The sequence below is a fragment of the Vulpes lagopus genome, chromosome 10 (genome assembly GCF_018345385.1).
Source record: "Vulpes lagopus strain Blue_001 chromosome 10, ASM1834538v1, whole genome shotgun sequence".
Taxonomy (NCBI): domain Eukaryota; kingdom Metazoa; phylum Chordata; class Mammalia; order Carnivora; family Canidae; genus Vulpes; species Vulpes lagopus.
Genome location: NC_054833.1, coordinates 40,768,849 through 40,794,371, shown reverse-complemented (window position 1 = coordinate 40,794,371; position 25,523 = coordinate 40,768,849). Strand labels below are relative to the sequence as shown.

General features: G+C 55.5%; 2 protein-coding genes across 9 annotated transcripts in view; one reads left to right on the top strand and one right to left on the bottom strand.

Annotated features, from left to right (window-relative positions):
• Positions 1-226: 226 nt before the first annotated feature.
• Positions 227-25,523, bottom strand: USP2 (ubiquitin specific peptidase 2). Of its 4 annotated transcripts, none has more exons than XM_041770451.1 (13): positions 25,213-25,523; positions 16,432-17,249; positions 5,000-5,050; positions 4,375-4,498; positions 4,086-4,197; positions 3,874-3,984; positions 3,630-3,694; positions 3,307-3,410; positions 3,137-3,217; positions 2,906-2,984; positions 2,573-2,680; positions 2,281-2,401; positions 227-2,012 (listed from the first exon to the last, which is right to left on the bottom strand). In XM_041770451.1, exons 2-13 carry the CDS (start codon positions 17,206-17,208, stop codon positions 1,925-1,927), a joined length of 1,821 nt encoding a protein of 606 aa, XP_041626385.1. In that variant the 5' UTR covers positions 17,209-17,249; positions 25,213-25,523; the 3' UTR covers positions 227-1,924. The 4 variants fall into 4 exon arrangements, with proteins under 4 accessions (XP_041626385.1, XP_041626383.1, XP_041626384.1 ...); XM_041770449.1 differs by lacking the exon at positions 25,213-25,523 and adding an exon at positions 23,113-23,552; XM_041770450.1 differs by lacking the exon at positions 25,213-25,523 and having other exon boundaries at positions 16,432-17,351.
• The window catches only part of LOC121499615, a 200,425-nt gene continuing 183,727 nt past the window's right edge, over positions 8,826-25,523 (top strand). For 2 of the 5 annotated variants that reach the window (XM_041770454.1, XM_041770453.1), the window contains exons 1-3: positions 12,201-12,650; positions 24,529-24,627; positions 25,202-25,267. In XM_041770454.1, the coding sequence (XP_041626388.1) occupies positions 12,556-12,650; positions 24,529-24,627; positions 25,202-25,267 (260 nt within the window). In that variant the 5' untranslated portion in view covers positions 12,201-12,555. Of the gene's footprint in view, positions 10,045-12,200; positions 12,651-24,528; positions 24,628-25,201; positions 25,268-25,523 lie in introns of those variants that run through there. The other 3 variants (XR_005990190.1, XR_005990191.1, XR_005990189.1) reach the window with 3 other exon arrangements.

Here is a 25,523-nt window from a genome sequence, read left to right as displayed (position 1 = left end):
GTATCCGTAAACAAATGTGGCAAAATGTTAACTGGTGAATCCAGATGAATAGCATTCAAAACGTGTACTATTTCAGTTGTGTAGAGTTGAAAAATTTAGACTAGAGTGGGCAACTTTTTCGAGAACTTGGAATTCACAGTCTGGCTGAAGCAGTAAAATACCTAGGGACTCATCTGCTCAGAGCTCTTCCTGGGTGCAGACCCTTCCCAAATCAAGATGCCATCACTTACCAACTTCTCAAAGCTATTATTTATTCTGTACAAGGTTCCACTGTACATCAGACATTCTTCTACTCCTGCTTACATAGTAAACAAGTGCACATCAGCCCTTTGGCTCAGGTTCACAGGGCTTCCCTGGGACGGGCAGGGAGGGGGGTCAGGCCGGTTCAACTTGGGACGTCTTTCTCTGATGCTGCCTCCTGGGAGCATTGGCAGGCTTCAGGCTCCAAGGGGCACAAGCTGGGCCCAGCTGTGCGGACACACCGAGCTTCGGTGCCTTGGTGCTGCACAGCTTTACTCTCTCAGCACTGAGTTATGTCCAACCAGTTAGGGCAAAATCACACCCATGGGAGAGAATTGTACAGCTGAGGCAAGAGGTCCCCCCAACACCCAGGCTCCGGCTCCCGGGGCAGGACTGCAGACCAATGCCGGGAGGGGCTGAGGGGCGGCATGGGCATCCCTGAGAAACTCGGTCCAAAGGGCCTATGTCTAGGAGGCTCTGAGAAGGGGCGAGGGCACGAAGGTCAAGAAGAATACACGTTAAAAGGGAATAAATTATGGTTGAGAGTGGCTCTAGGGGTAAGGGGCTTGTGCTATCCTTCCAGCAGCTGGGGAGCAGACCGGGGGGGGGGGGGCGTAGAGGAAGTGGGCAGGAAAAACTTGATACACTACCGGAAGAAATTTCCTTCTACCAACTCTCCTCTCCACCTCACCGATGCAAACCAAGCCCGGGGTAAGGGCAGGACCCCCAGCGGGGTTGAGCATGGCACTGGGGAAAAGGGAAGAGGCTGAGGGATATTTCAGGAAGGGGCAGTTACCCCCTGGTCCCCAAATGCTATAAGGCACAATTCTTGGAGGCAACTAGATTCCATCCAAAACATTAAAAAAAAAAAAAAAAAACCAACAAAAACCCAAAAACTTGTTAGATCCCGGGTCTACTGTGGCTGTGCTTGGGGCTTGGCCAACACCCCCCGAGCACCACTGGGGGCTAGCATCAGAAAAGGTGTATTTGAAGAACTTAAAAAAAAAAAAAATGACCAGCACAACGTCCCAGCTGTGAAGAGGTGTGAAGGAGAGCATCTCCAGTCTGAAAACTTTAGTTATGGTGATTAAAAAACAAAAAAGTTGGGTTTTTAAAAACCCAAGTCAGCTCTTTTCAAAGTCGTCCCCTTGTCTGTCCCCCTGGAGTTAGCAGCGTTAAGAGGGCTCTTGGCTCATGGGTGTTTTTCTTGCTTCTGGACCAGTGAGCGGGGGTCCAGGTGAAGACGGGTGCCAGGCTCGGGCGCCGGGGCTTCTGGGCAGCGATCCTCCCAGCAGGCTCCAGAGGGCGCTGTCTTCTCGGGAGGAGCGGGGGCTGGAAGGGCAGCAAGTGGACCAGGATCTGCTCCCCACAGACCGCTGTTGTTTATTACACACAGGAAAAAAAACCACAAGCTTAAAAAACGCAAACAAGAGAAGCCGAGGGGGCACCGTGCCGGCTCCAGGCTCTGCATCCTGTCGATCTTCATGCCAGGGGCGGCTCGGGAGCTCCTGGTTCCTTGCTCCAGACCCTGACCAGGCTGCAGCCAACTCCTGCTCGGCAGCTTTAGTTTACTTTATTTCTCTCTTATTTGTCAGGTTTTTTTTTTTTTTTGTCTTTAAAAAAAAAAACACTTAGGGTGTGGGGCCACCCCGGGGAAGGGAGAGAGGGATGGAGCGCCTCGCTGCTACATGCGGGAGGGCGGACTGGCCAGTTCATAGAAGAGCAGGTAGGCGTCGCTGGTGCGCACTTGGCTGGAGGACATGGGTGTGACGCTGCAGAGAGAGTGGAGAGAAGTCAGAGCCCTGCGGGGGCCCTGGGGACACAAGCTGAGTGCTGGGGGGGCGGTGAGGGCCCGTGGCTCCTCTCCCTGGGTGCCCTGGAGCCCATCTCTTCTAGGAAGTCTGCAAATGGGCAGCAGACTCCTACGTACCACACGGCCTCTTGGCACCGACCTCTCCTATCTGGTCCAAGTGGAAGCCACACACAGATGGGCGAGGTTCAGGCGTCTGCCAGCAGGAGCCCCGCCTGAGACCGTCTCACCTGGAGTCATTGAAAGTGTGCCATTCGCCTGTCACTGGACTCCGGCAGTAGGCTGTGTAATGGCCGCCCATGGTGGTTCCAGAGTGATTGGACACAGCGTACAGGTTGTAAACAGCGTGGTCTGAGGAGGAAGTACATGGGTTCAGGCCCCCAGTGTGTTCCTGCCCCACGTTCCCTCTCCCTCCTGCTTTTCCTAACTCACTCTGCAGCCGCTTCCTTCCACCTCTGGGCCTCCCATCGGGATTTTAGGCACTTGTGCCTCATTTCTGCCCTCCCAGCTGAAAATACTCACTGGTGTTTTCTGAGGCAAATTCTCTCAGGTCCAGGTCTCTTAGTGGGAAATTCACAAATGTTGTGAGCTTGCTGGTTCGTATCCTGGATTCTGAGAACCGCTTCAGATCTGGTGTTGATGTGAGTCAAGGACAGAGAGGGTGGCGAGGGTAGTCAAAGTAAAGGGGACAGGGCCCTAAGAGGGCGATGCGCTTCCCAGAATCAGAAGAGCAAAGGAAGGAAAGGAAAGTCAACCAAATTTCCTTTTTTCCTACTCTGCTTGCCCTCACTTTGGCCCCTTGTCACCAGCCACTCTCTAAAGGTAAGTCCCCGCCATGGTGGATCTTAAGGATACGGAGCACCAAGATCTTTGGGAACCTCTGGATGGAGAACTTCTTTATACATCGTTTTCTGGCTCGGCAGCGACAGCATGTCTGCAAGACATGACAAACAGCTACAGAGGACTTGGGGGAGAGGTCAGTGGGCCGAGTCTATTAACTCCTAGGCTGCGTCTGCGAGTGACAGGTCTTTCCCAGAGGGGTCTCTTGGGCGTGTGCTCTTGCTCCCATGGAGGGGGGGGACTTACTGGCTTTTCATCACCATCAAGCACATCCTCTTTGGTGAAGAGCCTCATGCAGTCCGTTAAAGTTACCTCGGGATAACCTCGCTGGGAGAGACAAAGAGTAAAAGTCAGAGGTCAATGACAAGAGAAGGTAAGAGTGGGAGATCCCAAAGTAGGGCAACAGGGGCATGTACCTTAGTGATGGGCAATGAGAGGTCCCAGAAGGGATCAAAGACAGTAGAGCAGTAACCACAGTCAGTACAAGTCAGGGAGCTCTTTAGCTGCCCAACGAAGAGATCTGCAGATGAGATGGGACAGCAGAGCTTAAACTCAGAGAAGGAGCACACATCTCCTCTGGGCTGCGTGCCCTCTCGGTGCTCCTGCCTCTGTCCGTGGGAAACAGGGCAGGAGGGGGGCTCCCTGGGAGGATGATTCATAGGGCTTTTCATGCTCACGCTCTGCTCAGGCAAAAGCAGTGAACAGGGAGAGCAGGCATTCCTCCAATTAATGCACTTACCCCCAATCCGACTGTCTTCCCGTTCTAGATATTTCCTCCACATCTGTCGTCCTTTCTCATCATCACTAGGAACCCGAGAGAGGGAGACAACTGGGTCACAGTGCATGCCATGAGAAGTCTAAGAGCCTATCAGTCTAAATGCTTAATATTCCAAATTCTCTCCAAATTATTACCCCCAAAGAAGTCAGCCCAAAACTCAAGTTCACCAAGTTTTTCTTCCCCACGGCATTCTCCTCTTACTTACGGAAGATGATCGAGGTTCTCGGGGTTGGACTTGGGCCTCACTGTCACTCGGTTCACCTCATTGTGGAGCCCATCCAGAAGGAAGCGAAGAAACTCCTGGGCGTCTTGCTGACTGAGTCCAAAGGAAAGACAGTGAGCAAGGCTTCTTGTTTCAAGAACAGGCCTGCAGGGGCCGGCACCCACCCTGGGGGGACGTGTCTGCAAAGCTCTTACTTATAGCCGACGAAGCGTGGCGCGTATCTCTGGATCTGGGTCTTGAACTCAGATGGGCTCACCACATCGTTGGGGGATGAAGTCCATATGGTTTGGATTAGTTTTGCAAACTCTACCGGGAGGAGAGGGGACACGGAGAGTAGGGGTGACATTTTCTATGAGATACTCAAACTAGAATCCATCCAAAAAGAAGTTAAAGAAAGAAAAGTAGGAGGGACACACAGAACACACTACTACTACTGCGGCAATACTGGAGCAGACAGAGAGAGTCCAGGGATGGGCTCCTCACCTTCCATGAGGGCTGTGTGTACATTGCTGCTGTGGCTGAGATCCCGCATATAGAGCCTCTGGAGGCAGTAATCCCTCAGCTCCCGGGTGTTGCTCAGGCACTGCAGAATGGAGTTCATGAAGCACTGCAAGAGATCATCTGATCAGTAAGACAGAGACCCCTGTCTGGTCTACTTACATAGTGCTGAACACCCTCTGGTTCCTCTATCAAAGAAATGACCACTCCCACAGCCTCAAGTTCCTCTTCTCGTAAGGGAACGAGGCATAGTGAGGCAAGTTCCCACTGCCAGCACAGGTGATGTAACTGCTTATTTACCACAGAGGTGTACAAGAGGGTGTGGGTGAGCTGGATGGGAGTGGGTGGGAAGGGAGGGATGTCCTTAGGATCCAGGGAAGGAGCTGACAGGAGGGCAACTCCCCTTTAGGCAGTGCTTCCTGCTGGGGGCCAGGGAGGGAGGCAGAGCCCTGGCCATTCTGTAAAACCCACCATCCAGGACGGGTGGGTCTCAAATGGCTTCTAGAGGAGAGGGAGTCAGTGGCAGCCAGGAAGGAACAATCATTATATGGTCCCAGTCGGGACAGTAGGGGGTGGCCTTAGGAAAGAAGTAGGGCTGGGAAGAGCTCACCGTGTTCCCAAGGTTTCGAAGACCAGCCAGACCCTGGGCGCTCTTAGAATTCTGTAAGCAAAGAACACATGGCAGGTGAGGCTGAAGGCAAAGAGACTGGGCCTGCGCTAGGCTCCCTCAGGCAACCTTCTGCCGAATGGAGCCATGAGCATTAGGCACACATGTTACTTTCTTCAACACACAACACAAATATTCTCCAGGGTTCTCCTTTCTTTGGTCAACATGTGTTTTCTCCTATTCTGTACCTTATTCTTCATTGTCTGCCCTACTGGAGGCTGGAGATTAGAACTGGAGCCTGGGAATTCGTGTGTTTGATTCCTGGCTACAAGAACTCTGGGTCCCAAATCTGGGCGCTCTCTCAAGTGACCCACTTTTCTACCCCTGGATTTCCAATACATGAAGGAGCCGTCATAACAGGCACTTCAAGGAGATCCTGAGACGTTCAATGACAAAACCTCTGAAGTGAGTTTAGACCTTCAGCTGGGGCAAACTGAAGCTGGCCTGCCATTCTGAATTGCCAGAGACAGGTGGAATTCCTTCCAGCTGAGCTCAGCTCCCAAAGGCTGATTAAAGCCTGGAGAATCCTCCCTGCCGGGCTCAGGTTTCCACATCCTGACTGATCACTGATTGCAACCCCTCTGACGACGGCAGACTGTGGCCACGTAGAGGTAAGCACCTGGCTGAAGTGTGCCACTCTTGTTCTCGCCTCTATCGTGGAGGCTGGTGAGGGAGCTGGAGCAAGACAGCAGCTGGGTCCCAGGTCTCTTGGCTAATTCGGGCCCTACCTTGAAGGAGTCAGAAGACCTTTGGGCTCAAAGGGTTAAAGAAACAGTGTGCAGATGAGCCTGCCGCCCCCTCTCTCAGGGAGGGGACGGGGAGCTGGCGACTCTGGAGCAACACTGACTGGGGCATGCGTGGGGCCAGCTCAACCCTGATCAGAACAGGAGCCTGAAATAACTCAGCTAAAATTACTCATGCCGTGTGCTGACAGTCTCAGAGGCTGTCAGCAGCTCAGAGCCCATGAGGTTGTCAGCTTGAGGGGGTGGGGTGGGGAGAGGCAGGCTGAAGGAGGGCTTTTCTCAGGAATTGCCCTGCTGATCCCACAAGTAAGAGGATCCCTTCTTGCCATTTATCAGGTCTAACACCACCAGGTAGGGAAGGAAATATACTCAGAAGAGAGACCTGGTTTCCACCTGTAGTTAGAGAGCCACACTTATTGGCAGCAGGGGGGGATAAGCATCCTTGAACCCTGCCAGTGTTGGCAGTATATGGCCCCAAACACAAAATTTAAATCTTACCTTTCTGACAGTCTAAACCCTGATGTTCCAGTAAGAGCACCACAACAGAGATAATCCCCTGGACAAAGACCTTATCAGCATTTTCAGGCAGACCTGGAGGACTCCTCTGGGGCCCAACAAAAGCACTGCAGTCTCCGAGCTGCCCATTCGGAACCAAAAGTTAAAGCCTGACCACAGCAGGCTACCCGCTCTCTCCTCCCCCAAGGTCCGCTCTTACTCCTTTATTTTTGGCAGTGCTGGTTAGTTCTTACCCCTGTGCCTCAGATAACATCTGTCTAAAGGGGCTGGAGAAGCAAAGCCTGGCGATCATGTCAATGCCCACCCAAGTGGGCCTTCTGCTGAGACAGTAGTCACTCAGCACTATTGGGGGCGGCGCAGTGGAAAACTGGATGCATCTTTGTACCGAGGCACTTTGGTGGTGTTGACACGTCTACCTCTGACCCAGCACAGTGAGGGTCGGGAACAACACATCATCCCCTATGGTTACTATTCTTGAGGTTCTGACTCTATTCTGGGCCTGGCGGGTGGAGAGATGGAGAAGGCTCCATCTTTTAAGGCTTTGCTAGGACCCTCTTTTTTTTTTGTTTTTGTAGGGGGTGGAGGTGGCTCGTTCCTTTGTCTAAAATTTCCCGAGTTCAAAATTACTTGCCAATTTCTACGCGCTCTGTGGGGAAGGTGGCTGGATAAGAGGAGTGGGGTGGGGGGAGTGGAGGGGAGAGCAGGGCTGGGCTAAGCCCAGCCAGATATTCTTCGGCCATGAATAGGAAATCAGGAGCTCCAGGGAAAGTCAGCACTTTCCATTCTACAGAGGAACAAAATGTCCCAGGAGTGACCTTTCTTATGGTGAAAACAATCCTACCTCAGGGCCTGAGGGCGAGAGGCTAGAACCAGAGAGGTCGGCAGAGACCCCACACAGCGAGCCTCTCAGAGCCTCTCCCCAGGGGAGCGGGAAAGGGCTCCAGCTGCGGTGTGGAGCATATACGCAAGGACTCCAGAGGGTCTGGATTAAGAACTTGGTTATAATTAGTCCTCCACCAACCTAACCTTGACTTAGGGGGCAACCACTGTCCTAAAAAGCAGATGTCACCTCCTCAGTCAGTGCACGGACAGCATTCACCCTCTGTGGCGGGGCGGGGGGCTCAGGGAGAGCCCGCGCTGGGTTAATGGGGAGGACACACTAGGGGATGTGGGTCACAGAAGCAAGGCTGACTGACGTTTGCGCCTTCACACTCAAGACCCCGGTAAAGGGCTTTCCTGCTTACTTCACCTGTGCCATGAGGGTCAGCCATGAGTCCTGGCCGCAGCCAAGGAGCCTGGTGTGGCCCTGGCACGGGGCAGTGCACGCACTGCCAACTCGGGAGCTGGTGCCTGTTACGTAAGATCTGTCAAGCTCTGGCCCCTTCTCCCTTCCCGAAGGGGGCAGTGCCCAGCCTCTGGCCCCGGCATTACCCTGGGGCGGCTACTTCATTTGAGGGCTCCAGCGCGCACTTAGCAGAACTGGGGAGGGCCGAGACGGAGAGAAGTTGCCCTCTTTCACCTGTGTGCGACTCCTCTGCCCTTCACAGGGTCAAAGGACCCCCGCTACCAACCCTTCGGGGGAGCGCCCTCGGGGCCAGCGAGGAGGGGGCGGCTCTGGCCCGCCAGCTTTTCCTTGCTGGGCTTCTGGCCTTGGGGTCGCAGCCGCAGAGTCCAGCGCGCCGCCGGCTCCCCCACACAGCGGGAGCCCGTCAAGGTTACGCTTTCCTGCACCTGTCCCGAGAGGTGCCGCGCATTAGGAGCCCACGGGCCACCTGGCGCCGGGGTCACGGAGAGGGAGGGGCGGGGGGGCCGGGAGGGAGGAGGGGCTGGGGCCTCGACAAGGGGAGGGGGCCGCGAGTAAGCCTGAGATCACCTGGGGAGGGGGCATTCCTTGCCGGGAGACCCTGGGAAAGGAGGGGTGGGGGCCGGGAGAATCCATCCCCCGGGCGCCGGGGCGCGCGGCACGGGGCGGGGGGCCGCGTCCCGGGAGGCGGCGGAAGCCCAGGCCCCCGGCGTGGGGGGTCCCGGGAAGGGGCCCCGCGTACCTTGGCTTTGTTGAGCAGGAGCCCCACGAAGGTGGAGAGCAGCAGGGAGGGGGAGAGCGGGGAGCGCGGCCGCAGCTCCTTGGCGAGGGCGGGAAAGGGGGCGGCTGCGGGCTCCTCGGGCAGGGTCACGGTGTAGGAGGTGCGCATGCTGGGGGGCGGGCGGCGGGCGGCGGGTCGGACCCACGCCTAACGGCGGCACGGGGAGCGCGGGGGCGCCGCGCGGGGCCACGGCCCGGACGCCGAGGCCGGCCAGGCCGCCGCGGGACACGGTCCGACCGCGCGCTCCTCCGGCCCAACCTCCCCGGCGCGCGCCGCCAACCGCCCCGGCTCCCGGCTCCCCGCTCCCGGCTCTCGCGCTCCGGCCGACTGGCGGCCCCGCCGGCGCCTCGGGCCCCGCGACGTCAGCGCCGGGGGCGGGGCCGGGGCGGGGCCAGGCGCCAGCCCCGCCCCCGCGGGCCGCGGCCCCGCCCCTCTCGCCGCTAGGCCCGGGGCCCCGCCGCCCCCCGCCCGCTGACCGCGCCCGCCGGGACACCGCCGAGGCCCGGCGACCCCGGGAAGGGGGCGGGACGGACGGCCGAGCCCCCCGCCGGCCTCGGAGTCCGGACCCAGGAGGACCCCGCTGGACCAGGGCAGCCCCGGTGAGCTTCGCCCCTCCCGGGCGGCTTGCGGGTCCTGACCCCCGGGGGCGGCCGGGCCGTCGGCGAACCCGCTGAAAGTTCCGATGCACTTGCACGCAAACTTTTTTTGCACGTTGCTCAGGGGGGACTCAGGCCCGCTTGGAGCCCGACACCCACACAGCCCGCGAGGGTCTCGATGGGCCCCCGGGGTGAGGAGGATGGATTGACGCGGGGTGGGCACTGAGCTCCCCGCTCCGTCCCATCTCACCCCAGTCCCAGTTCGTCCCGCTATCAACAGAGGCAATGCTCCGATGTTATAAGGTACAAGAGGTCACTGTCCCATTTGGCCCCAGGGAAGAACATTTTCTGGCTTCTTCTATCCAGTTACCCAACTCCAGCTCTCAGAGAATCTCAAATTTTGATTTGTTTTGGGAGGTGGGGAGAAAGTACCACGGCGGTGGGGAAGCAGATGCTCAGCTGGGGTGGGGGCGAGTGTACTGCTCTGACCCTAAGGGCGGCAATGCTTGGAGAGCAGAGGTCTTCCCATTTTGTTTTGGATGCTCCACCCCCCCTCACCTATGGGGACCCACACAGAATCTGCCTAGAGAAAGTATCTTGTTTGGAGCCTGCTGGCTATTTTTAGCTAGTATTTTTAGCATTTAAAAATACCCTGAGAAGCAGCAGCGTGTGCTGTTACTCATCTGTGGCCTCCTTCTGTTCCTCTCTGCGTGCTCATCGCCACATGTACACGCGCACTGCACACACGACCACAGCCACATGGGGGGATGTATCCAGGACACATGTATGGAGGGGATGAGGCTACTTGATGGTAAGCGAGGGGGGGGGGCACAGAATGAGGATGGTGAGCTCCCCAGTCACTGTCTTCCCTCAGTGACCAAATCCTGGACACATTGCTACAGCCTTTTCCTCCCTGCTTCCCTCTTTCCAGGCACAATCTTTCGAGCCAGTCCTACAGTGTCTGCAGGAATGCGTGCATTTAATGACGCCACACCTCTGCCCCCAAACACCTGGAGCACCTGACTCTTGCATCCAGTCCAGAAGCTGAGGTAGTTCTGTTGGTGAGGCTGTCTGTCCTCAGACTCCTTCCATTGTCACCACCATGGCTCTTCTCTGATCCCTGCTGCTAACCAACCTGCTCTTATTTCTCTGCTTCAGCATTTGTCATCTCTCACTTAAAAGACAAAACTGCCACTGATTAAGTACTTACTAAATGCCAGGCACTGGCTAAGTACTTTATATACATTATCCCAGTGTACTTGCATAATTAACACAATGATGGAGGAGCTATTATCTCTGTTTTCCAGATAAAGGACCTTAAGTCCTGAGAGGTCAGATGACTTGCTAGAACCACAAAGCTAATAAATGACAGTGTGGGGCTTTGAACCCCAACCTGTCTTATGGCAAACCCATGCTTTTAACAATTACCAGGAGATTCTGGAATCCCCTTTCCTGCTCCCTGCCATTACTGGCTTACAAATTCTGCTCAAACCTTGAGTTTTCCACCAAGCCCTCTCTAAAGAACTCCATCCAGCTCGAAACACCCCATTATTGCATACCCCTTGTCTGCTGGCATTCAGGTTACACTGTACTAATTTATCTTAATATGTTTATTTTTGTTTTATAAGTGTCTTTAAGTCTTCTGTAAAGGGTTTTAGATCATGTGTTGATTATGCCATCACACTGAAACCTCCTCAGGGTCAGGGCTGTGGATTCTCTTAGTGGGTGCTTCATAATTGCTGTTGATCTCATCTCTAAGTGGGGGCCAGACCAGGCTCTGTGGGGTATTCTGGAAGTCCCACTGAGCCTCACAGGGTGGGGTGAGTCTGGATTTGCATGTTGAGTAAGCACTGTCTTGACAGGTGCTCACCTACGGGAGCATTGTGCCTTTTGCTCCATGACTTAAGGCAGCGATAGGAGTACTCCCACCCCAGGACATCCTGGCATTCTGCTAGCACACTCACTCCCTCTTTCCTGGAATGTAGACGGTTAGGGACATTGCTGGGAGCAGGGGGGTCTAGATGAGGAAAGCTACTTGCATGGGAGCTCTTTGAGAAGCCTGGGGTACAGGGAAAGAATTCACATAGGGTCTGGTCTTGTCAAGCAGGTCTGACTGCTGCAGGACACAATCAGCAAGGAACCGTGGCTCATTTCTCAATTGGCCAACCCCCCATGACACCCTTTCTCCTCGGTGCCATTTCGTGAAGTGGGACGGGTAAAGGATGCATGTAGTCTTCTGGGATCTGAACCTGGCTCCGGTTCTGTGACTCTTTGCCTCAAATGTGCTGAGCTAATCTGAACGGGGCTCATTCCTCCACCCTGAGACTGCCATTTCTCAGAGCCTGTGCTTGGCCTGTCTTCCCTGTGGTTAAGAAAGTTTCTTCACCTCAAATCCTTTTTGGCACGGATGGAGTATAAATAAATTAGAGTCAGGGTTAGCTCTGTGAGGGTAGTGCTGAGAGTATCCTGCTTCCTCAGATCTCACTGATGGCTTGGTTCACGGGTTTGAAACACTGCTCAGACCCAGGCAAATGCTTCCCTGCGAAGCATGTACCTGTCATGACCACCATAAGTGGATAGACTGGTGGCTCCATTGCCTGATTGAACTGTTAGGGGTGCAGAGTTCTTGTTGGGGGTTGGGCTCCCAGCCCACAAGTGCTCCAGGGGATAGAGGGCCCTTTGCTTCCCTGCATCGCTAGTTCCCACCCCAGGAGGCCAAAAGCTCTGTACTCCTTTGAGCCCTAGGGCAGTCTGGCCTAAACCAGCTGGATTCCAGAGGCCCACACACTTCCCTCCCTTGCTTATATTTCTGTGCAGGTGCCAGTTTTACCTATCCATTGAGGTGAGAGGGTGCAGGGGGCCATGTGTGACGCTCTGGGCCTTGAACAGGATGTTCATTTCTGTACCTGCTGGTCAGTGGAGCGGCTCCCCCACGGGCAAGGAACATTTTGCCAGGCTCGGATTAACTTATCCCTTGCTGAGCCCCATTCCAGCACCACATTAATTCATGAAGACATCCTGGAGTGGGGTGGAGGAGGAGGCAGGGAGGCTGATGCCAGGCGCTGATTAAGAAATTGAGCCTGGGTAAGGTAGCACTGGGGCCACCAGCCAGGTCACAGCCCATAGCTGGTCTTCAAGGGATGGAGACTATCAATATCTTGCTGACTCTGAACACAAACCCAAAGCGTTTGTCCTTTCTCAGCAGCTAGTACTCCTCCTGGCCCTGGGACCCTCTGGCCTAAGGTCTCCCGTGAGGGTGAGAGTGTGTGACCTCTCCATGCTGTCCACAGAGATTCAAGCCCTCAGGAAGTGGGTGAGGGCAGCCCTGGGGTCTCAGGCTGCTAAGCTGGATAAACAAGACAGCTCGGGGATGCACTTCAGCGTGGCTGAGTAAACAGAGAGAGAAGGCAGGGGAGGAGAGAGGTGGGTCACGCTTCTCTGCTCCTCACCCAGGACCCCCAGGGCAGTTCTTGCCGCCTTTATCTTGTTCTCTTTGGAGTAACCCCTGCTCACTGCTTGGCAGCAGTCAAGTTCAAAGTCCCACCCAAGAGTGAAATCACATGACCTCCGCTTATATAATCTCCCTGTCACTTAACAGCTGGGAACCCAAGGCTTCAGGAGATGAGTCAGCAGCCCCTTGGCAAATAGGACCCAGGTACTCTAGGTTCCCAGAACTTTTGCTCCTAGCAATAGGTTTCAGAGCAGAGGGCAAGGGTCTAGAAGAGGCCGCATGGGGAGAATAGGCCGGCAGGCTCTGAGACTCACTCCCTGGCTCTGCATCTGAGCAGCAGGTACTTTGCCTGATGACTGTGCCCTGGAGGGCCCTGTGCCAACCCCAGCGTTTCTTGCGGAGAGCAGAGGGTAGCCGGGGCACGGCAGGGTGGGGCCAGGTGAGGGCAGGGCTGAGGCTGGTGGGCAGAATGCCAGGGCTGGGGAGGGAGCAGTTGGAGGGGTGGAGCGGGGGAGGATTAGGCTGGATTGTAGGGGTTAAAGCGCAGCCCTGGCAGGGCTCAGTGAGAACAGCTTGTCCTTCCATAGGCCCAGGGAACAAGAGAGGTGGGGCCAAGGGGGGCCATAACTGGGTTGGGCGCTTGGGTTCCTGTTTTCTGCAGGGCCAACCCACCTGGCCTGGCTTGAGTTCCCACAGGCGATGAGTGGGGGTGGTAGTGAAAGCTTTTTTTTTTTTTTTCTTTTTTGCCAGTTCTGAACCATCAGTCCCTCCCCTCCAATCTGTCTGCATTTTAAACAGAAGGCGGAGCCTGGGGCAGCCCTCATTATCCTAGGCTGAGCTGCACCTCCATGGGCTGGTGTTTTGTTGGTGCTTATGCAAGCATGGGGAGGGGGGTCAGAATTCATGTCCACCTACCACCACCAGTCCTTTACTTGTGCTTAGCCGAGTCTGTAATATTCCAAGTTCATGTTGACTGTTACTACGAATGGGGGGAATGAGCCTGGTTAGAACTGTTCTACTCCCTGGTTGGGGACCTGCTTTTGACTCCCCATTATGTATGTCAGATGTAGTTTAAGTCAGCCACCAGGAGAGCTCTTGGGGCCATGGCCACCCCAGGGGACCCTGGGTGGGAGTCAGGTCACACTGGGCCTGGCCACGTGATACAAGGGTGGTCACCTCCCCCTTCCACTCAGCTGCCAAATGCCCCTTTTCTATCTCCTTTTCTACCCACTCTTCCATTGCATTTTGTAGGTTTCAGATTCCTTGACATCCACTGTTTGCTTTGAGCCTCATGACAGCCTGTGAGGTGGGCAGGGCAGGTATGACCCATCCCTTTTATGGATGAGGAAACAGAGCTCAGATGAGAGGTGTCTAAGGTTAAAGAGGCAAACTGTTCGTTCCAGCCTCAGGTGACCTCTCCTTTTCCCACCACCTATGACACTTACCAACACCCTGGGCTGCCTTTTATTGCAACTATCATAAGAACTTATTTCCTCCAGCAGAAATCTCTCTTGCCTCCCAAAAGTGCCTAGAAGGTTACAAGGAGGACTGCCATTTATTGAACACCTACTATGTGCCGTACAACCTTTGATTCCTCATGATAATCTACAGAGTGGGAGCTACGAACACTAGTTACATAGAGGGAATAGGTTCAGAAGTTAAGGAGCTTTTCTGAGGTTGCACTGCTAGTAAGTGGAATACCGTGAATGAATGCATGAGAAGCTCAGATCCCCCAAACGGAGATCTGAAAAGATGCTGGACCCACTTTTAGAAAGATGTGGTCCAGGTCCCTTGAGCAGGGCTATTCTCTCCTCAGGAGATGGAGCTGGCAGCAGGATGTAAGGCTGAGAGCAGTGAGGAGAGAGGGTGAGGCTAATTCAGGGTGTTACATCACAGACCCACGGGGGCCTTTTCCCACTGGTAGTGTCTTCTTGAGTGTGAGCTCAAGGTGAGACACTAGCTCCATCGTAGGGTGTTACTGGCTACTTAAGTGTGCTTCCAGCTGTTTCTGGATGGGAAGGAGGGGTGTTAGGGTGGCTGAGTTTGCCCAAGGGCAGTCTGCCACCCCTCCGAGGTCCTCTTTCAAAACTCTCCTCATCTGGTCCTGGAGGTGGAGGAGGGGCTCAGGTGTCCCTTGTGAGAGGGTAGAGGGCAGCAGACCCCAGGGAGGGAGGCTTGAAATAGGCCTGTGTAGGAAGGAGGCAGAGTCCCAGGGGAGTTTGACTCCCCCCATAAAGGAGGAGACTTTGCTTTCATGATTGGGGCTAAGGGTGGGTCTGCAGTTTCATCTGTGGAGAGGAGGTTTTCAAACTTCAGCATCCTTAAAGGTTACCTGAAGAGCTTATTAAAAGGGCAGATTCCCAGGCGTATCTCTAGAGAGTTTGATTCAGGGGATCTGGGTGGGGCCCAGGGCCCTGAATTATTAAGCCTCACAGGTGATTCCTGCAGACTTCACTCTGAGGAACACTGTGTACCATAAAGAATCTTTCTCTTCTGAGCAAAGGGAGGGAGCCTCCCAGAGGCCTTTAGAGCCCATCCACTGAGAGCTGCTTTCTGATTGCCCCTGAGATGAGCCACACCAGACACGTCCAAGTAAATCATGCTCTAATCTAACCACACGTCCTCTGGTAGCACCTATTTCTTCCAAGGCCAGCCTCTGTTGTCCCCTACTCCTCTTCCACATTAGCCCTCCAACATAGACAGCCTTGTCTTGTCAGGTTCTGAATGTTCTGGGAGGCACCAACTTTTGTGTCTCCCTTGGTGCTTCACAGACAGCCCAGCAAGGCCAACACTCTCTAAGTAATGTTATCAAAGTTGTCCTCTCAAGACCTTTAGTTATGGAAGGCTTAAAGGTCTATGACCCAAAGCCCTGTGCTGATCTTGCACACCTGCTCCATTTGTCTGGACGAGCCTACTAAGCAGCATTTATTTCTTGCTGTGGCATAGCTATTATTTCCAAAAGGCACCTGTCCTAGTAGTAGGGGACTGGTACATAAGGTAATGAAGGAAACATAACACCCAGCTCTCCTGCCCATTGGCTTGTCTATCCACTCACCTACCCACCCATCCATCCATCCATCCATCCATCCATCCATCCATCCATCCATTCATTCATTCATCTGCCCACTTACCCACCCACCCATCCATCCATGTACCCATCCATGCAATCAGCAGATTAGTGGAACTCTCTCAGCGCTAGGCACATGGGGAGGCATCTAGAGATATGATTTCTTTCTCATCCTCTGAAAGCTTGCCACTCTATGTGTACACCAATAACTAAAGAAAAAGCAGGATGCAGTCAGTACCCCAGGGAGGTGTGTTCACAGATTAGATGCAAGCCAGCCCCTACTATCTCTGGCAGAGCTCTTCCTTTCTTCTAGTTCAGGCAGGACCGGAATATAGAGGTATGGGATTGTCTAAAGCCCTAGACAAAAATTTCTCCAGCATCTTCTCCAAAGACACATGATAAGCACTGCTGTCCACACATCCTGGTCCCCCCTCCTTCTGATGTCTTATACTCTGATGTTAAACCAGGTGCTCAGGCTGGGAAGTAAAAACCGGAGCAGGAGGAGAGATGCAACCAGAGCAGGGAGGTTTCTCTTACCACAGGGAACACGGGTGGTTTGGGGACCTCAGCATTCAGTTCAGGATGGTGTGAGGCCTGCAGGAGACCCTGGTATGGGTGGCAAAGTGGAGGGTGAGGATTGCAGTGTATGTGGGGGTAGCTGAACATTTCCGAGAGCACTGCTGGATCGTTGTCGGGTGCATGGGTCCTGAAATGGGTTTCCTAGGGAGAGTGGGAAAGCCCCTGAGCAAGAGTACCAGACATGCTGAGATGACTTCTCTGGCTGGGGCTGTGGGATTTGGAAAGGAAACCTCTGGCTTGGATCATCAGTCAGATGGAGAGTCCTCCCCTCAACCTGGGTCTTCTACATCATTTGCTGCCTCCCCAGTCCATCACCCGGTCCCCAAGGGGCAAACTCACCATGGTGTCTCGCCCTGGGGAGCTGGAGTGGCTGGACCCAGGGGCCTGGCCCTTGTTTTTCTCCCATAGAGTGTAACGGCCACTGGGTCGGTAGGTGGGGCTGAGGACTTCAGGGACTCTTGTGGGAGGCGCCTGGGTGGGCAACTGAGGCGCACTGCCCTTTCGACCATAGTTCTCCAGGTAGTCGGCCAGGTATTCGGAGCGGCTGGCTGCCTGGTAGAGGCCCTGCAGGGCACACAGCTCCTTGCGCGTGCGGGCCAGCATGGGGCTGCGGCCCAGGTTCCCAGGATCTATCCGGTAGCTATCTGAGGTCCGGAGGCTGGAGAAATCCCGAGCCAGGTCTGATTGACTGTTCGACCTCCTTTGGTTCAGGGTTACACCCTGGTCGCGGGCCGTCACAGGCAGGTAGCTGAGGGAGCTGTTGGTCACTCCATAAGGGAATCCACTGCCCCCGCTGAGTCCACTCCCTGAAGGCCGTTCAGTGCCCCGAGTCTGGCTCTCGGCCCGCTTACCACCCCCAAGGATATCGGCTCTCAGCAGGGGGCGGCCCCTGTCATAGTCCAGGAGGGAGGAGGGGCCATAGGTCCGGGGCCGGGTGAGGAAGCTGGTTGGGGGGCCTGGCTTAAAACCAAGCTTCTCCTTCTCCAGGAAGGAGGCAGCCAGGTTGGCTCCATAGGAAGAGGGAGTGTAGGTGCCATAGCCCGATTTGGCATAAGGGGCATCTGTGTAGCGGGTCGATTCCGTGTAGCGCTTCAGGGTGGAGGAGAGCTGGGACATCCTTCAGGGTGGCACTCAGTGGGGACTGGGAGCCTCATGGGCTGAAAGACAAGGAAAGAAGTTGTCAGAGGGCCCTGCCAGGTTTCAGGCTCCCCCATACCTGCTCTTCATCCCCAGCTCGATGTTCAGCTCGTAGTTCTCAGCCAGAGACAACACCGTCCATTTCCTCAAGAGGTGGGCCCACCACTGAGAAACACACCCATGCCTGTGTATACGTGCACACGTATACAGGCTTATGCACAGGTTTGCACGTTACCTGTGCATTCACACCTGAGTGAGAGCACCAGACATGAGGTGGCTTTTATAAACCACACAGGGCCATTGCTGTCAGCACGCCCTGGCTGCTCTGAGGGCTCCCTTGCAAAGACCCAGTTCTGAGGGTGGGACTGCCCTACCCTCAGCCGCCCTCCAGTGACCCATGGTATTCCAACCCAGATCTCATCTGCTTCCTCTCTTCAGCTATCGCCCTCAACTCCTGGGTTGAAAATACTGGACATTTTAAGAAGTATTAATTCTTCCTGCTTAAAGGAGAGGCAGGATTCTTTTTGGAATCATACATTGTCTGAGCTGGAATGGCCCGATGATCATTTGGTCATAGATCCCTGGTGAGCAAAAGGAGGGTCATGAGAGGCTAGGGGAGGAGGTGGTGAGTGAGCATGTGGCAGAAAGTGGACTTGACCTCAGTGTCCAGATCCAATCCCACAATTCTTCCCTGGACATGGTCACCTGCTGTGGTGGTGCATCCTCATGTGGCAGAAACTACCCTCTTCATGGATCTAACTCATATGCTGTTTTTTTCTTTAAAGATTTTATTTTTTTATTCATCAGAGACAGAAAGAGAGAGAGAGAGAGAGAGAGAGAGAGAGAGAGAGAGAGAGAGAGGCAGAGACATAGGCAGAGGGAGAAGCAGACTCCATGCAGGGAGCCCGATGTGGGACTCGATCCCGTGACTCTGGGACCACGTCCTGAGCCAAAGGCAGATACTTAACCGCTGAGCCACCCAGGCATCCCTAACTCGTGTTTTAAGTGGAGTTGGGGTCCTGTGGACTTCCAGGGGTTCCTCTATGCAACAGCCAACCAGCTGATGCTGATGACTTGGGCAAAGGGGGCCCCCTAGAGGCTAAGATCCTTCAGTACAGGCAGTACTCCCTGTCTCCACACCCGGCACGTGGGGCTGGGGTGGACCTGGTGAAGGCACACAGAAATCTCTGAACTGAGGAGTTGTAAGGATCCTAAAGAATCATCTGTTTTAACCTCTCTGTGGTATAGATGGGAACAGCGACACTGATTTGTCCAAGGTCACAACTAGCAGAGCCAAGACTGGAATCCAGGTCTTCCAGGTTTCTAGCCCAGTACTCTTCCTACTGGACCTTGTTTCACCCCTCCCCATCCAGTTTAGGCTCACTTGAGGACTATCAGAGTCCCTCCATCACCCTACGTGCACCGGCGTCGTCTGGAATGGAGTTGATGAGGTATGAGGGGCAAAGATGCTATGGAGAGAGGAACTTGGGGGAGCTCGGGGGGAGGGGGCTCCTGGGAAGGGTGGGCAGAGCCTTCCAGGAACCTCAGAGTAGTGGTACAGGGCTGGTTTTGACTTGTCTCGTGACTGACTAGCTAAGTGATTTTGCACTAGTCATTCTGCCCCTCCGAGCCCCAATCTCCTCACCTGTACAATGCGTATAATCATCATCATTATGGTCCCTACCTCACAGGGTTGTTGCGAGGAATAAATGAGATAATAACACGTGGAAGCCCTCAACTATGACAGTGGTTATTATCTCTTCCCCCAACCCCCGCCAGGCTCTGGGCCCCTCCTTCGTAGGCCTATAATAATGTCAGGGCTGGCCGTCTCCCGGCCTGGCCGGCTTCTGACCTCAGCCCTGGGTGCCAGGCTTCCCTTGCGTCGCTCAGTGAGATGTGCGGGTGAGCGGGCAGTGGGCAGAACCCAGCCGTGCTGCAGACACTGGCTCGGCCAGCCCACAGCCTGCCCTAGTCTGGCGGCCCAGCACGTTTGGGCAGAGAGGAGCTGGTGCCAAGCCCTGGATGCTGATGGCTTGGCAGAGTGCCCTAGAAACTCAGTCTGTGCAGGGCGTGGGATAGGTGCAGGGGGTGGGAGATCACCAGGTGGCAACCTCCATATGGGTCCTAGAACAGAACTTCTAGAGCCTGCCAGAGACTGGCAGCAGTTTTCAGTCTGGGCTGCCTCCAAAAGGCCAGGTCCACATTTACTGTATGCTTTTCCCACCTGTCCTGGGAGACCTCCGTCTTCGCGTACACGCCCTTGCCCACTGCGCTCCCACCTCCAGCACAGCTCCCACTCCTTTCTAGGAAAAAGGTAACTGGAGGGGGATCTTGTGCAGGGTTAGCGGGGAACCATAGCTCTCCTTCCATCTGCTCAGCTTTCTGGGGTACAGAGGAGAGCGTGAAGGCTGAGGGAGGCCAGGGGAGACACAGACAGAGGCACCAGGGTGGGGGCGTGGGACGAGTCCTGCTCTATTTCACTTTGGAGAAACTCCATCAATAATTCAAAGTCACAGAGACTCCAGGTCTCAGGAACTGGGCTCTGGGACACCAGGCAGCCAATCAGATATGACCTTCCCCCTCACTCTCCCCCCCCAGGGCATGAGCTCATGCCTCCTCCCATGGCTCTCACTCCCCCTCCTCCACACTAAGACTCCCAGGGAACTGGTATTCTGCAGGCAGTGCCCCAAACTCGTGACCTCTCCTGGCCCTGCTAGTGACGCAGAAGTGCTGGGGCTGAACAAGTTACAAGGGACAGGGACAGACAGCCCCAGGAAGGCCTGCAAGTATTCCTTGGGAAGGGTTGCGGCTAGAGGTGGAGTCCCACCTTCTGGCTCACAGAATCCCAGGAGGGCTCCTAAGTCCCCGCTCTCCTGTGCGCTCCAATCTGGCAGGCAAGTGGCAGACCTCCGCTTTGCCACAGCAGCCCCGGGGGGTCATGCCATCACTAACAGCTCCCTCGCAGCTGCCTTTCACTGGGGAGAGGGTCTCCACTGGGGCTGAGGCCTGGAGCATGCCTATCCCCTCCCCTAGCCCCTAGTTTCACTCTTGAGAAAAGTGTCAACACCTTCCAGGTGAACGGACAGTTGGGGTTGGTGCCCCTTGGCGTTACCTGGCACGGCTGTCCCTGGAGACTGCAGAGCACACCACGGGTGGGAGAGCAGGCTGGGCCCTGGCTGTAGCCTTGCTGCGCAAGACAGGGACAGGACGGGCACTCACATGGCTTTGAGTCTCCTTGTTGCCACAGGAACGGCCTGGACTGAATGGCCCTTTCATGGGGCAGTGGGAGGCGAGCCGATTGGCCGGGATCCCCGGTTTCCCTCTCTGCCGGGCGTGGGGCCCCTGATGCCCGTCTCCTTTCGCTGTTTACCCAGAGCTGGCAAGTATAGGCATGTGGCTCTAGGCAACTCCTCCCCAGGTGCCCGCCACCTCGGACAGCGGGGGAACTCCACCTGCCAAGCTCCTCCTCCATGTCATCTTCACAGGGGCACCTCCACTCTTCCCTGCTCTGCCAAAGCTCTCCCTCTCTTTTCTCAGTTTCCCTGTCTTGGGAGGTGCAACTGCATTCTGTGCACAGAGCCCTCTGCTTCCGGAAAGGACATGTGAGCCCAGCGACCATGGCCCCGCCAAAAGGCACTGAGCACCTCTGGACCAGGCACCGTCATCCTGAGCGCATCCCAAGCAGCTTCTCCTGGGTCATGCAGCCTCCCTGGAGCACTGGGCTGGCCCTCACCTGGCCCTCATCGCTTGCCTGCTGCTCTTGCAAGTGCACTTCCTGCTCAGCATCCCCAGAGCCTCCGTGCAGTTTTAGGTTTTGATTCTTTTGGAGAAAGAATTTAAACTCTCAAGCCTCATGTGAAGGCTTCACGTAAATCATGACTTACATTAAATCAAAGTTAGTATTTTTATTGAAAATTCAACAACCAGACAAGGAATTAAATCATGAAACTTTTCAATGAAGCAGTTAGCATTCCTACTTCTGAAGTAACTGCATAAAGACTTCTGGGACACCACGTATTAATGTGCTAATCCTCACGATGGCCCCCAGCGGTGGGTGGCATCGTTATGCCCACTTGCTGATGAGGAAACCAGCGTTGGTGGAAGTGACGTGGATCCCTCAAGGTCATGCCGCAAGCAGTGGCAGCACTGGGCTGGCACCTGTGCTCTGTCCCCTAACAGCTGCCCTGAAGCCACCGCCTCCACTTGGCACTTCTCTCACCCCCCCCCACCCCCTGCGCTGGCACAGGTAGGACCTGTGGCATGGGGTCCAGGCAACGCAGGCATCCACTGTCTAGGCAACGGCATGGCAGGTACAGACTCCTACAGGAGGCTGCCCTTTGAGTTTCCACTGCAGGCAAATGAAAGCGAAGCCAAGTGCAACCTGAGCGCCAGGACAATTCTGATCGGCCAAGAGATGGTTCAGGAGGCCTCCATTTCACCCGCAGTGCCAAGCTCCTGAGTGTCCCCTGGTACTGGCATTTAGTCCCAGCCAGCGCCCTTGGCCCAAGGCCTGGTTATGGACATGCCCCTCAGCCTCCTACCCTTGCTGCAGCTTGGCCCACTCCCCAAAGTACCCAGGCTAGATGAGTCAGGGGTTAAAATGAGCCCTGTGTCCCTGGGGCAGCCAACCCCCATGCGTCAGCCACTGTCATTTCCTGTTGCTCACGTGAAGGGCTCCCTAACCTGCCCAGCCAGGGGAGGGACTTGCTCCCCAGGAATCCCAGGCACTCCTGGCCCCCAGGGTAGGGGATGGGTAGTGCCCCACATCCCAGCAGCCTTCATGGCCCCTCTCTGCCCAGATCCACTCTGCTTTCTGGGGTGGAGGCATGCCAGCTTCTGTGGCCTTGCCTCTGCCTGAATAGAAAGCCCCTAGCTTGGTTTCGGGGGTAGGCCTCAATAGAGTTCAGTCCTTCCCTCCTAGGGACCAGGTGACCAGGACAGGTGAGTGGGGAGTCCCAGCCAGTCCCGCCAGGTGCTTGGTGACCTCAGAGCTTTCCAAAGCCACTTGCTAACACCATTGGAATGAGGCACTGCTGATGTGCTGACCTTGAAAGGTAAAGAAGGCTGAGAGAGGGGTCCTATCTCCCTTCATTTACTCTCTGACTCCCACTCTTATCTGTTTTGGCACTATCTGGGCATTAGCATCAACTCCTAGGTTGTGGGATGTCCTGGCTGTGGCGAATGCAGGTTGGGTGGAGGGCCCAGGTGGGGGCTCTGTGTATACCCTCAGTCCCCAGCGGCTGTAGTCTGCTTGTCCCCTCCAGCCTGTCACTAGTAGCTCTTGTCTCTCAGCGCCTTGTGCCGAGCTAGCCACCCACCAGTTGAGTGCCTAATCCTCTTGCATGCCTTGGCAGGGGGTCGTTCAAGGGAATTTGGATCCATCTCTGTCTTTCTTGCTCCCAATAGTTGCCCAAGGGCTGGGAGAGGAGTGAAGGGATGAGAGAGATTGGAGATGAGGGCAAGGATCCTAACTGGTAGAGAAGGGAGTAGGCCCAGGGTAGTATCTCTATAGCATGCCTTTTGATTTGAGGCTGGGGGGTGGAGGATGAGGGGTAGGCATCTCTACACTTCCAAGAAAAGGCAAAGGAACGCGCCCATGGGTGGTATTGGTATCCTTAAATTCTCTTTCGAAATCACCTCTGTCGGGAGCTCTCCTGGTGCTCCTTCCACAGGCAGAGTCCCGGTCTCCCTCCCTTTCCTCTTGGGCTTGCCTTTGCCCTGTTCTCCCTGCCTCTGCCAGCCCCCTCCGAGCCTGAGCCTTCCATCTTGCCCCAGGCACCCTCCAGGCCCTGTTGGGCAGCCTCTCACATGCTCCCCCAAACACAAAGGGCTCCCTGGACAGCAGCCCCATGAAGCTCACATACTACACGGGCAGCTACTGACCTGTGTCCGGGGCACTGGGCAGGATCTGGGGGCTTCTCCTTCCCCAGCAAGGCAGGGAGCGCAGTAGAGAGCCCAGAGGCTGGAGTCTGACTGGGGCTGGGTAATCCGGAGCTCAGGTTACGGACTCGATATATATAGTATCTTATCTGACCTCACAGAGATGGCTAGCTCAACTCACTTGCATTCCAGGCCCGGGGAGAATTAAAGGGGCAGTGGCCAGCCCTCCCTCGAGGTGTTGCCCCAGTGGGCCACTGCCAGGCAAGGAGATCGTGCGAGGGCTCTTTGGAGGGGGGCATTTTGAAGTGGAACAGAAGAGGGATCCAAGGGGAGACGAATGAAAAGAGGGTAGAGGGATGGGGATGGAATGGAGAGGAAAGGAGAGGAGGAAGCCTCGGTGCTGGTGCAAATCCTCCCTTTTGAGGTAGAGACCTAGAGATCCGGGGTGCACAGGTAGTGACAGGCGGGACCTGCTCTCAGGCATTCGGTTCCAAATTCTTTTATAATGGACTTCTTTCTAGGCCTGGGCTTGTATTCCAGTTCTTTCCCTTTTATTGGCTGAGACAGTGGGCAAGTCATGTAAGCTGTCTGGACCTTAGTGATTTGATCTGTAAAACAGGAGTAAAGAGTATAATAATGCTATATCTCACTGTTGTGAGAATTAAATAATATTTATAAATTTCCTGGCACATGGTAAAATTTCAATAAATGATAGTAATGATTATGCTGAATACTTCCACTAATTGTTACAATTAATGGGAGTATTTGTAGTTGCACCTGCCACGGAAGCCTTCCTAGGGAGAATAGGGCCTCTGGGCCACCCCTTGGGAGTGCTCAGTTCTAACACTAGACAATAGCCCCGTGGTTTTCTGAGCTGCTCCATGTCCCATAACTGGCAAGGGCCAATGACTCTTGCTATATTCCCAGATGTCCAGCCCATCCAGTGGAGAAGAGCCAGGTCTATTACGGCCCTTTCCCCCTTTGCCTAGAAAAATAAAGCAAGTGCAGCTGCCCCGAGGCTACCAGGAGAAAGCTGCTCTGGGGTGGTTCCACTCTACCTGTCCGAGTGCTCAGGATTCCAAGGCCACAGAGCTGGGCTGGGCAGGCTCACAGGAGGATGGAGCAGGATTCTTTCTTAACCTCTTGGGCCTTGGTGCTCTTGTCTGCTCCCAGTCTGTGTCTCCTGTTTCTCGATGGCTCTCCCTAAGGACTGGGAGTACCCAGGATGGTGCCTCCACCCTGTCTCAGCAGAGGCTACTGACTCAGCTTGGGTCCTGGTGATGCACTTCAGAGGACGCCCTCGTCCCTGGCCCTCATTCCAATCGTCATTCCGACTCCAGTTTGGCACGCATCTACAGTATCAGAGGAGTGGGGGATGCCCCAACCCAGCCTAACCAGCTTTCCTCTCCTCCACTTTAGGGGTTTGGACTCGAGGACCTTCTCATGCCCATGCCTGGGGAGGTGGACATCACCACCATCTCCAGCTCAGCCCCATTCTAAAAGCTGCCAGATGAGGAGGTAGACGTTCACTCGTGGGGGGTGGGGGGGACACCTAGAATGGCTTGGCCAGGGCTTCCCGTGGCTGTTAAGTGTAAGTTACTCGCCCTGGAGCACCGCGTGCCTGCTTCTGGTTTGGGATTGGTGAGAATTTCAAAGATGCCTCTCTCTGGTTTGGGATTGGTGGAAAATCTCCCTTTCCACTTAACTGCTGCCCTCCCCCCCCCACCCCTTTGGCAAACTGACCAGAGAGAGCCCGCGGGAGCTTGAACTGGGCGCACACGTGGGGAAGGGGTTGTCAGCGACCAGGCGTCACTCTCAGGCCATACACCACACGGGGCACAGAGCCCCGGACCTGCCCAAGCAGCGTTTCCTTAGAACACAGTGATCAGCACACAGATGGCTCTTCCTGGCACCCCGGGCTGGCAGCTGGCAGCCCCCCCCCCAACTGGCGCCCACAGCTGGAGCTCCTCCGCACAGCTGGCGCTCGCCCTACATAGCTGGTGCCCATTCCACCCAGGCTGTCGTTGACACCTCACTTTCTGAGCCCCCGACGGCGCTGACCTCCGCATCCCTCCTCCCCGGTCTCCGACAGGTGGCACATACCTGCCTCTTCTCCGAGGATGGACGAGTGGAGCCGGGCGCAAGCATGGAGCTGCGGGTGAGTCCCGGCTGGTGCTGGTGCTGGTGCTGGTGCTGGCGCGGCGCAGTGAGCGGCGGCTGACGCAGAGGGCTCCCCGGCCTCGCTCCTGCCCGCCTCTCCCCCACCTCCGCCGGGGGCCCAGTGAGGACCTCCCCGGGAAATCGGCGCCACCCAGCGGGCAGCCGCCTCATTGCGCCCCGGCCGGCAGAGCCGCAGCGCGCGTCTCGCGTCACTGAGACGCGTCACGGCGATTGGCTTGTTCCCAGTGTGACGT